This window comes from Diuraphis noxia, unplaced genomic scaffold (assembly GCF_037042655.1).
Source record: "Diuraphis noxia isolate RWA-SAM2 unplaced genomic scaffold, SU_Dnox_SAM2 contig0003, whole genome shotgun sequence".
Lineage (NCBI taxonomy): Eukaryota > Metazoa > Arthropoda > Insecta > Hemiptera > Aphididae > Diuraphis > Diuraphis noxia.
Window position 1 is genome coordinate 15,203,263 of NW_028301713.1, and position 12,867 is coordinate 15,216,129.

The window sequence follows — 12,867 nt, forward strand, 5'->3', positions numbered from 1 at the left end:
ATGATTATTTAATTATTTAAGATAGTTAATGAATTAAAATTTAAAATACACATCTATTATACAAATGTATTATGACCTAGTCAGATACACTTTAATGATACCTTAGATGTACAACAGAGCGGTAAACAATTTTGTTATATACATTTTACCTGTGTAATTTAAAACCATAATAATAATCGTTTATCAACCTCAAGTGCGAGTCTTGACGAGATGTGCAATGTAACTGTGTTTCAGGACCACTCTTGCCCTGTTAACGATCCATTTTTTAATAAGACTGAATGATCTTTCCTGTAGTTATATTATTGTTATACAAGAAAGTGCTGTACGATCATAAACTTACCTGGTCGAAGACTCCAGCGAATAATACCTACAACGGACGTTTCAAACACAACGACGTATTGACTTTCTGTTCGGTTGATTTAAACGGAAAGTGTAGGTTACTCGACATTCATTGCATATGGGCGTGGGGAACTGAAAGGAATGCATAGGATACGTGAATAAGACCACAGCGGCGATGACGATGATAATTAATATTATAAATAAAAACAAGTGTGATTTTTGCTACACGCCAATTTTTTTTCCATTCCAGATTACAATTTTTTTCCAATATAACAAGACAAATTGCCAAAAGTTTTCACGTTTTTTTTTCATTTTTGCTTTTTTTTATCTAATATAAGTATGAATAAAATACAAAACATAGACTCTAAAATATCAATTAATATCGTTTCTTTAAAATATTACATCGTTTTAAAAAAATTGATTATGCACTAATGTTTTATTTTTGTATTTGTTGTGTATAAACGATAAAGAGGTACATATGGGTTTTCTTAATAAATACGACCGTTATAAATTAATTAATCATAAAAAGAAGTCAATATTCAGTTAAGAGTAAAAAAAAAAAACAAACTTAATTTATAACAGATAAAAGCAAGTCTAACAACTTTCTAGGCTAATGCCACAGACTGTACATAAAAAATATATATTATATATGTTCATAACTTACGTTTCGATAAATATAAATAGGGTAAAATGTATGGCTTAGCATATTAAGATGAAAATGTATTTATTTTTTTTTTTTTAATTATTGGCATATAATATTATTATTAATTTTCCAATAAAATGTTTGCAGCACTTGGTTAACAATCACGTTCAGCCTTAATTATTAAAAGTAATAATATCTAATACAAAATTAGTCTCACTAAATTTTACTTTTTCATCCGTAGTTATAATATACAAATATATTATGTATTTATATTTTATATAATATAATATCATATCAAATTGCCTATAATATATATTATAATTAATATATGTGCGACCAATAAAGAGTTAGCGTTTAAAAAATATATCTCTCTTTCGCGCGTGTAATATATGAAAAGAGGGAAGGTGTATATAAATATCATGAACGAGGATGGCACTCGAGACTAGAGTTAAAAAAAAATCCAAAAACGAAAGTTTTTTCAAAAATTTAGGGACGTTTATTTTACGGCAGAAACGTGTTGTTTTGGAGAAAAAACAAACAAATTCTTTTTCGTGGCCTAACAAACTAAAATAAAGTCTTAAGGTTTTATAAAAAAAACAGCACTTATCACAATATTGTATCGTAGGAGAAAAATTTTTATTTAAAAAATGTCTATGACTTCTTTACTTTTTTTTTTTATTTAGCAAAAACCTAATATTAATGAACACTCCTGTTACTTCCACTGGTATAATTAATATTTATATAAATAATCGCATGAACAATTCAATACGTATGTATGTATACTTATAACATACATGAGTATATTTATATCTAAAAATATGAAAGCTTTTCACCATTTTTTATTTGATTTGGGGATTCCTTGTTTAATTTTAAATCTGTATGTACAAATAAGCGCTTTTATAAATTACTTCTTTATAATAATAATATAATAATAATAATAATAATAATCATAATAATAATAATAATAATTGTAATAATAATAATAATCATAATAATAATAATAATAATAATAAAAATAATAATAATAATATTGTTTTACGTACATTTTATTTATTTTTTTACAAGTGCATTTAAATTAGGTGCCGTCTAGTGAACAAAAAAAAAAGAAATGTTTAAAAAATGAAATAATAATAATAATAAAAATAAAAATAATAATAATAATAAAGGAAAAATGCGCAAACACAACTTGGAAATGCAACGAAATCAGGTAAAACGTAACAAAAAAAAAAAACTAACAAGTATAGTATACCTACATCAGAAAAAATAATAATTATCAATACTACCAACTATAACATTTTAAGATCATACTTAATCTATTTTGTACTGTGCATTAAAAAAACGTGGGGGAGGGGAAGCATCATGTAATAATATCCTCGTAGACTTAACAGTTAACTCATATACTTAAAATTATATTTTATTTTATCGTCTACGATTACGGGTAACGTTAAAAATGTTATACAACTAAAAGTTCTCAATTAAATATTTAAATATATATATATATATTTATACATATATATTAAAAAAAAAACTGTACAATAGGAACATATTGTGAACATATATCATTTAAACGCTCTGTTTACTTATGTATTTCACGATTTTTAAAAATAATAAAATATTGAATTTTCAAAGTATTCAGTTAGGCCTATACGTTTGAAAAAAAACCAAATATCCTAAGTGTTACACAATTATTAAATAATTATAATATATTATATAGTAAATTAAATGTTGATTATTCGTATTTTACAAGAATTATCTGCTAACAACACTATACACAGTAGAGTTCCGTGGGAGCGGTGGGGGGGGATTGAGAGACGACGAAATCGCAGTGGTTGAAAACTCGAATTCGAAAAATGAAAATAAACGAACACTACGATGAAATAATATTTCAGGCACATTTTCTTTTTTTTCCAAAATCCGTACTCATAACCTACCACTGCGACGGACACGCACTCGCCAGTCATTATAATAATATTATACAAGACGCACTCCCGCGGCCTTTATATTATTATTATTGTTGTGTTCGGATGTTCGCCGATTGTAAAAAAATAAAAACAATATAATATATTATGTATCCAACATCATAACCGTGATTTAAGATGTAACAAAACCTACTCCAGCGAATTTCAAAAAAAACATAAATATAAAAACACACCAATTACACACAAGACACAACACACTCTACCGCGCGAGTCACTCACTCGTCCGTCTAGGGCGAAACGTCATCGTCATCATAATACAAAATATTATCCTAATTATATTAATATATATTTGTATGTACATAAAATATTAAACTCGTATGATGCGCGTGTTCAAATCTATATATATATATATATATATATTATTATACATAAGCATAATATTGTAACACCGACAACACACACACAGGTCTAACTACCTAACTACCTCTACATATATATATATACGATACGTATCGACAATAAGAGTAAAAATTATTATTATTGTAATAATAATTGATGATAATAATAAATTAATATATGTTTAAAAATATATTTGAGCAACCGTTCTTCGAAATTAAAAAAATAATAATTAAATAATAAAAGGACGCGCAGGACGAACGCAGTGCATTGCGCAGATCGTGTGTGTGTGTATATGTGTATTTGTTTGTTTGAATGTTTGTGTTTGCTTCGTGTAGCGGGCGAGAAGATAATGTTTTAAGAATAATAATAATAACAATATATTAATATTAGAAATATTAAGATGCGTTCTCACCGCGACGACTAATGCTGTTTCTGTTGTTGTTGTTGGTTGTGTGATAGGTGGTTGGATGATGATGATGATGTTTGTTTCGACTTTCCGTACCGCCGATGGTAGTGCTCGCGCCGGAGCTCGAACAGCCGCTCGCGGAGCATGCGCTGTTTCTGCTGCATGACGTGCTTCTCGGACAGCAGCCGCCGCTCGTCCAGCATCATGAGGTCGCACTCCCGCTTGGCGCCGCGCAGTATGCTCAGCTTGGACGGTATCTTGCGGTTGTCGTCCAGGTACGACACCTGCATGCTGAGGTTCATGAACAGCATGCTGGTCTCGACGCGCCGCGACTTCTCCAGGTCGTTGTGCAGCGCCCTCTTGACGGGGTCCATTAGCTTGGTCTTGTAGCTGTAACCGCCACCGCCGACGTTCTCGTACTTGATCTTCTTGCCAGCGCCGGACTGGTGGGGGTTGTGTAGCTTGGTCGATGACGACTTCGACGTCCCGGACGCGGTCGCCTTCTTTTTCTTCTTCTTCTTCTTTTTGCGGCCACCGCCCGTGGTTGACGAGCTGCACGACGACGAACCACCGGAAGACTTGCGGCCGCCACTCGACGTCGTCGAAGCACCTCGCAACACTTTTTCCCAGTCCATGTCGTGGTCGTCGTCGTAATCATCGTAATCGTCTTCGAATATGTCATCCGGTTCGTTTTTCATCAGCGACTCAAAGTCCGCATCCATGTCGTAATCCTCGTCCTCGTCGTCACCGACTTCACGGTCATCATCCTCGTCCAAAGGTTCTGATTTGATGGTCATCGTGAGCGGAACTTGTTGTTGCCGCTGTTTTCGTCGCTGACGCTGTCGGCTGTCGTACTCGTCGTCGTCACTGCGGTCATCGCCAGCAGACGAACCGTAGTCGTCCAAGGGCTCTTCCTTGATGACGGGTTCTTCTTTGATGACCGTGCCCTTCCAGTTGGTGTTGTCCTTCTTGTATCGGTCCAATAGCGACAATCCACCGCACAACTTCTTAGGTGGCGGAGGGGGCATCGGGTACGCCGCGGCCACGGCTACTGCAGTGGCCGACTGACCAGCGGTCTTGTGCTTCCTTTTGACGGTGCTCTTCCACTTGGTCACGGGTGGTTCGCGCTTCTTGACTATGCCGCGTTTCATAATGTCCGCCATGGTGGCGCCCTTGCGAGGCGTGTCTGGCGTGTCCCAGCTGTCATTGACCACGTCGATCTCTTCTTCTTCTGCGAGAAAAACCGGGAAAAAATACCCAACAAACATTAATAACATGTACAAAACAAAATATATCTGTAATTATTTAATACCTAATAATAATAACAAAAATTGTCCTAATAATAATAATAATAATACGTCACAGAGTTGGTATAACGTGTGACGCGGAGGTAAACAGTTAAATTTTAAAAATTCACGGTGCCGGCGTGAGAGCGGCGAGGAAAAGCAACCGTCGGCTGTCGCGGAATCGTTCAAGGGCGGGTCGACGACACCGTCGCCGAGAGCGCGCAGATCGATCGGGCGGCGGCCGTGACGTCAGGGTCGCGGGTATGCATGTGTGAGAAGATTGCCGCCGCCGCGGACGATTCCCGCCAACGTGCGCGGCCGCCCTCAATGGTGTGTGTGGGACGACGACATCGGTGCGTTTACACCGCGACGGCGGCGGCGTTTTTCGCGCGCGCGGAAAATCTCTCTTGCCGGGAAAAACGACGGCGGTGCCGCCGGATGCGCGCGCACAGGACACGTCGCGACTAACCACGCCGCGAGGGGCCCTGGTTAGGGTTCAAGGGCAAGTCCACGACCGCCGACGCCGCCCGTATATCGATCGCCCGTAAACCCGAAATACTCTACACCCTCCTCTCATGGACAACCCCTGCCCACATCGACCACACTAGCCGACGCCGTTTTGTAGTAATAGTATTTTTAGACACGTTATCGATACGCGTCACCGTCGCCGCCGACAATCAGTGATGACAACACCGTATTCGTCTATTATGGGTATTATGATAATATTTATTATTAATTTCCCCTCCACCCACGGGGCAGAGGGATATTAAAAATAATAATAATATTATTAATTTACCATCCGACCAAGGAAAAAACCACTACGATTCCGTTACTATTAATAAACGTAGAAGTTAACATTGCCGCCGTCGTCGGAACATTATCATTTATCACTTTCCCCCGCACGCGATAGGTGGGGAAGCCGCCGCCGCAGCAAACCAGAACACTCTTACTTTTACGTAAAATAACTGCTGCTTCCACCACCGCTGCCAGAACGACAATAATTACGTATGATTACATTTTACATTAATCTGATTATTATACGAATACACGGAAGTAAAATGAAAAATGCGACAAAAACCAATTCTAACATGCGACGGGTCAGATACGAAGAAAAATTGTGTTATTGGTTATCGTCTTATTTAGAACAAGTCATGAAACGTTTTTATCGAAATAGTCAATAGCCATTAAAAACACAAAAAGTTAGGAACACGAAACGTATAATTCGACACATTTAAAATAATACCTAGGCCGTAACTTATTTAGCGTACTATTATGTAACAACGTGTGTAATTAAAAATAGGAATCGGTATTCTCGTTCTCAATATGGGAAATTTAAAATTGGAAATATAAGACGTTATTTAGTGACTATCAGTATTTATGTTCTAAATTTATGAATGCTCGACGGGTATTAACACACAGTCATTAATTTTAATTGAACAAATAATATTCAATTAAAAATAAGAAATATCAACGATAATGTACTTATTAAAGATTTTGTAAAATCATTAACGTGCATTTCTAATACCTAGTAGGTGGATATATTTAGCAATCGAAAAATACGTGAAGTAGTAACATTAGTACTTATTTCGGGAGATGAATTATTTTGTCAAAAGTGAAACGCTATTATTATTCGCGCGCATACCAACACCAACACGGTGGCCCGGGCAGCGGTGCGGGAGAGCAAATACGGAGAAATCTGACGGTTATTTAAAATTAAAAAAAATAAATAATGAGCTGCGAGAGATGTGTTTGGAATTTTTTATCAGATAGAAGACACTGCGAGTTTTTTACGTCCAAAAATAGAATCGATTTGTGTTTATTATTGCCATTTCGTTATTGATTATCGTTTGCACGCGCGCACTTTTTTTTATAAATAATAATAATAATGATATGTGACCAATCGATTCACAGAATGGTATAAACACAGTGTGGAGTGAAAAAAATAAAAACTACATCGTCATTTACACCACCACCCCCCGAATACTGCGCATTGAACGGATCAGATATCGTCAACAAAAACAACAACAACAACGGCAACGACGACGAAGACAGAAACGACAAGACACGAAAAAGACGCGTTGGAAATGTGCACCAACACCGATGAACGGTGGTGCGGTCGGAGGGAAGCGATAGCGTAAATTATAAAAAAAAAAAGTTAATAACGTCACTGGTTATTTTGAGAGGGAAAATAACCGACGACGACCGGACAATATTATTACGATAACACGGTAATAATACGATAAAAGTCTGACAACGAATATCTATTTTACTGCGGGCGGACGTCCGCAAACGGATTGGGGCAGGCCCGAGACGAAAATACACAACTCTCTATCGGTCGTTTGTCGATAGCGGATGAACCTCGTGACGGCGGACGATTATGATATTAATATTATCAATTAATATGAAATAATATAATATTATTATTATTTAACAAGTCTTCTTCGTGGAACACCCGGCGTGCGGGATTTACGACTGATAAAAAAGAACAGCAGACGACCACGACCACCTCCATCGAGTAGTGTAATCTGGTCCGTGGTCGTGGTCGTCGACGCATTGGAAGTAAACGTTGTGTCAAGGAGGGGAATAAAAACGAAATTAAACGAAACCGCTGAGTGGAGACGATGGGCCTTGAACTAGGCCACTGTTTCCCGCGCGTTTCCCCCCTAAGGCGAGCGGACGACGACGATGCGCGCGCAATCGTCGTCACCGTACCATCGTGTCTCGCCAGCGCTGGCACGCATGTTGCGCAACGCGATGAGAAAAATTAAAATCTTTAGTTACAAAAAACCAATTTGTCAAATATTACCTATTTATTTTTATTCAATAACTATGATTATGGGTACTCACCGGAAGACTGCGAACGGGATGGGGGTGGAGTCACGAGTCCGAGCATGTCCACCAAGTGGTTGGGGTGGTGTTTGGTGGGCGACACGACCGTCGACGAACTGTTCGAACCGCAGCCGCCGCCGCTGTTGCCACCGTGGTGGTGGGTGGGCGTCTGTAAGTAACTGTGGTCCAGTTCGGTGATCTGTAGTATGTCAGCGTTGGGTTCCGCCTTGAGTATGATCGGTAGCAAGTGGTTGTCGCTGGTCCACAAGTAGTCGTCGCCATCGTCTGGCTCTGACTTGATGGTCACGCCGCCAACGATCGCTGCCGCCGCGGCGGCTGCAGCTACCGCGGCCACGGCCGGGGAATCGCCGACGTCCAACGCCGCGCACGCCTGGGCCGAGTTGTCGTTGTTCCTCTTGAAGTGCTTGGCCGCAGGTTCGGCCACGTAACCGGTCACCTCACCGGGTGGCACCATCTGGAACGCTTTCTGCACCTTCTCGCGGTTTTCGTCTGTAAGCGCATACCGGTCGGCGTAAAATATCCAATCGCAAATGTCCAGGTAACTGTTGTCGGCCGTGTCGAACTCGCACCCGTCGAACTGGCACCAACTGATGTCCATCGTCGTCTCGGCGGTCGGCTGCTGCGACGGTGTGGATGAGGCGGACGATGAAGGCGTAGACGAGGCAGTCGACGATGTCGGTGAAGCGGACGCAGACACCGACGGGACAACGGTTGTAGCAGTACAGCTGCTGGGCGAATAGAGGTCAGCGGCCACAGCGGCCGCGGCGGTCCTGGCCAGGCACGCATCGCACGAATCACATCCCGCGGCGCCCATGTAACTGTTTTTCTTGCAAAGGTCGGTGGGCGGCCGGCCGCAACAGCCTCCAGCAGTGCCCGCGGTGCCAGCCACCAAGCTGTTTAGCAGGCCTCCGGCGGACGCGCCACCGCTAACAGCCGCGACGACTACGTCCCGTTCGAAATCGAATAAGTCGTTCTTGCACACGTCGCTCATCGGCGACGCGGGCAACACGTAGTCCAGGGCGATGTCCATGGCCAGGTTGGTCATCTGGTTTAGTATGGATTCCGTGCTCGGGTTCACCATTTTGGCGGCACCTGTGACGAATTAAGACATAGGTCAGTAGGTCATTTTTGGGTGCAAACGAGTGTGATAGGAAGGAGGACGACGACGACAAAGTTTAATGAATCTTAAAAAAAATATTTAGTAGATGTTGGCGGCAAAGCGTTTTTGAAAATTGTTGAAGGGGGCGCGTTGAAATTCTAGTCGTGGGGGACACGGAGGGGTACGCGGCCTGCGAGATACCGTCGTGACGATCCCCCGGACGCGACGGTGTCTAGTCGTGCAGGGGAACGATGTTGTAAGAAAAATAAGGTTCGATAACGGGTGCGCGCGAAAGTGAAGTGCGAACGTCGCGCCGGCGCTGTGCCGACGCCGGCCGGCATACGCCCAACGCGCGCGCCACGTTGGTCGCGCCAACCGCCGCCGGCTGGCGGGAAACCCACCGGCCGATCTTGACTTAGCGGGCTCGTTAGTCGTGCCGTTCACCGACCATATACAATTAGTGTCGTCAGAAGGAGGTTATCATTAATAAATATTGTACCACTTACCCGGCAACGTGATTTTAGTCCGCGTAATCCCACCGGTCGTTTTCGACGGTCACTCGGCGTGTCGCCAACGCGCACGCACGCACGATGAGATGTACCAAAAAATTTAAAAAATGTATATAAAATTGTAAAAACCGCAGTCTCTTTCGGAAAAAAAAACCGGGAAAAATTCCCTCGCAGGACCGTCGTCCGTTTTCCGAGAGCTACGGGAAAAGCAAAATATTAAACTCGACGACGACGGATTGTCTATTTAACTATATCGTCTGGAGCGTCCGGACGAAAATCGAAAAAAACACGACAGTTTAATGTAATTGATTATTTTATTCGAACGGAACTCGCGCGAGATCGATGTACAGATCGAAATCAGAAGACGAAAAAACAATTTATAAAAATGTCAACGAAATTACATTCAAACGATACTACGGATGTAACGACCACGCGCACCACGTTCACTACCGGCGCCGGTGCGGATGAGACTGTAGTACTGTACGCGACGGCGGTCGTCGTCACTACTACTACTACTACTATTACTACTACTACCGCCGTCTTGGTGGTGGTGGTGGCGGTAGTGGGTCTGCACACACGAACGTGCGTGTGTTGCGCGCGGGCAATGGAAGTGCGTACGAAACCGTCTCCGTATATGGACTGACGTGGGGCCGGGGCGAGGTGTCGGCGGTACAGTCACACGCACACACACACGCTCGGAAACGGGCGGGCGCGCGCACTCGCACGGCCACGGCGGTTGTGCCCCCCCAGCCGCCGCCGCCTAAAAACGCCGGCCGGCGTGCTCCCCGCCCCGTAGCCGCCCGCCAGATCCGTCTGTTGACAATGCCCGCCGCCGCTCATTCCCACCATCCATCACGAGGATGGGAGCGCGCGCGCGCCGCGTATCCAGTACGTGCGCGCGAGCGCCGGCAACGTTCTGCGTCTCGCCGCCCGCCAGTCATCCAGTGGAGCACCGCCACCGCCCCGCCATCGCCACCAACGCGAGTACGGCGATACGTCTGCCGCCCGTGACGCCGCGACTCTCCCGGTGAGATTACGCACCGCGGCGGCGCTGCGTGCTCGTCGGCAGTCGCGCGCGCGGGAAACGCCGACGGATTTTCGGCGGGAACGCATCTGCCGCCGCCGCTGGACTATCGTGTTTTCGACATTCCGGTATAATTAAAAGTCGGACTCGGTGTACCACCCTTCTGACAACACTGGTTTTGTTGTGGGTGGTGAGACGAGTATATTTTTGACCCATTAAATTTAAATAGTAATTGCTTGTCCAAGTCGTTTTAGTCAACGTCCAACCCCAATTCGTAATAGAAATTACACCTAATATAGATTGAACGTTCGTTTTTGTGCTGTTCGTTGCTTATTGATTTTGGAATAATTATTTGGTGATTTCAACTCGAATAAAAATTTAATTATCCTACAACAATTTAGAATGGTATAAATTCTATTAAAAAAAATTGTTAGGTTTTTTGATTTTTTCAAAAAGTTATTGATTATTTATATTTCAGTTAAAAACCCGAAACGTTGGTAGATATCATAAGATATCGTTTATACTTACCCTGCAAGTTAAACTAATTACGTAACTGTAGCACTCCAATGGGTTAAGCTTAATGAATGCACAAACAAACCAAACTTGATTAGATTTTTGGAGTTAAATATGAGTATAATATTAACATTGTACCTACGTACTAGACTGTTTTTAAATTTATCAGAGAGGGACTAAGTTGCAAACGAATAAAGCTAAAAATTGTTCTGGTGTTGGATAATTATTGTCATTACACCGATATAGCTAGAAAAACGGATGAATGAATAAAATACTGATTAGAAGACGACTAGTAGTGAATTTGTCACGCGAGTGGGTGGAACATCAGCAAACCGCTCTTCTTAAAACGCGCGAATATATTATTGTTAAGAACGCGACGATAAAACTCGTAAAACGATTTTCATTGCCAGAAAAATATCGAATAAAATAGAATCTGGCCGCGGCGCGCAATCGTATTTCTACAGTGCCTCTACATGCGTGCACGCAAATAAATTGCGGCGCAGCTCGTCCGGCGCTAACTACATAATGGTGTACAGTAATGATATTATTGCTGTAACGAAAATAAATATTATTATATAATTATTATTATTATTAACGATGAGGTTTTCAGAAGTTCTCGTGCGGATCCTCCGAGTTCCGAGTAGCACATTTGCTTATTTAAAAAAAATCTAAATATCCCAAAAATTCAAGACAATAAATTTACCTATATCATGATTCTCAGATTTTTATTTTTATTTTTAATGAACAAAATATTTTTATTAACTTTTAAATAGGTTTACACGGACTGCGAAGTTTCTAGCTGAGTGAAATATGAAGAAAATTACAGTAGCAAATGGTGATATCAATATTACGTCATCCGTTCGAAAAACTTTTTTTTCTTAGCGGACTATAATGCTGTGAAAAATGTTAAAAAAATGTTAATTAAAACATTTTCTGAATGAAAAATATATGAAACTATATTTTATAAAAATAGCATGCCAAATGATGCAAAGTTCTCAAAATCTCAGTCCTAGTTATCACCTTCGTAAAATAATAATTACTGTCGTACATATAATTTAGAGATGGTATTATAATATTATTTAATCATGTATCAACAAGTCTAGTAAAATAGTCGTGATAATATTTTATCTTACTTCATTCAGTGTGGTGAGTGGTCTGACTAACATTATAAATTCGTCATATTCGTTAATTCAACGGAATCGATCAACAGCAGGAAACTATCGTATAATGGTATTGTGTTCGTTCCTGGAACGACGGCGCGGCGGAATCACACCGGGTCCTCTATGGCCGGAAGTGGGCGCTAGCCCGAAATAATCTTGGAAATTAAACGTTATCAAATCGCGGATAACACAAGACGCCGTCGAAAATAATATAATAGCAATGGTCTTATTCAATGCGGGTAATCTTGTTAATTTTAAACTGATCGAAACGCTTATTATTTTTATCGCAGCGTCGAACAATAAAAATTGTGTACGTATTAGTATCAGAAAGTTTTCTCAAATAGTCGAATCGTACCAAGTTCGAATATATCAATCGATCGCCAATGTGCGACTCGGAAAATTATAATATTATTTGAATTCGAGTACGTTATGCGTTATAATATGAAGTCATGTTTGTTTAAAAAGGAACAACAATTATTGAATAATATTATGTAAACCATATAAAAGTATATAAATTTAATAATGTCTTTGCAGGTATGAACTCGTATAATATTTTTCTATGGTTTTTTCGGTACCTTAGTATCATACGGAAAAAAACGACTTCGGGCTTAAAAAAACATTTCATCAAATACCCGTGTTTTCGCGTAGTGTAATTTTCGAATCGACATACCAATGCATATATTTTCAAGTTCGTTGAAAACAACTTTGTATAAATTGACA

At 40.7% G+C, this 12,867-nt stretch overlaps 1 protein-coding gene across 1 annotated transcript; it reads right to left on the bottom strand.

Moving 5' to 3' along the window:
* Nucleotides 1-555: 555 nt before the first annotated feature.
* On the bottom strand, nt 556-10,081 carry LOC107163454 (uncharacterized). Its single transcript, XM_015510899.2, has 3 exons — nt 9,448-10,081; nt 7,840-8,934; nt 556-4,937 (listed from the first exon to the last, which is right to left on the bottom strand). Exons 2-3 carry the CDS (start codon nt 8,921-8,923, stop codon nt 3,721-3,723), a joined length of 2,301 nt encoding a protein of 766 aa, XP_015366385.1. The 5' UTR covers nt 8,924-8,934; nt 9,448-10,081; the 3' UTR covers nt 556-3,720.
* Between the last annotated feature and the right edge of the window lie 2,786 nt (nt 10,082-12,867).

What these genes read in the sequence shown, in the direction of transcription:
- LOC107163454 (XM_015510899.2), bottom strand. Translation starts at nt 8,923, where the DNA reads ATGGTGAACCCGAGCACGGAATCCATACTAAACCAGATGACCAACCTG. An exon ending in ATCCCGTTCGCAGTCTTCCG is followed by an intron (nt 4,938 to 7,839) that starts GTGAGTACCCAT and finishes TTTTTCTCGCAG; the next exon opens with AAGAAGAAGAGATCGACGTG.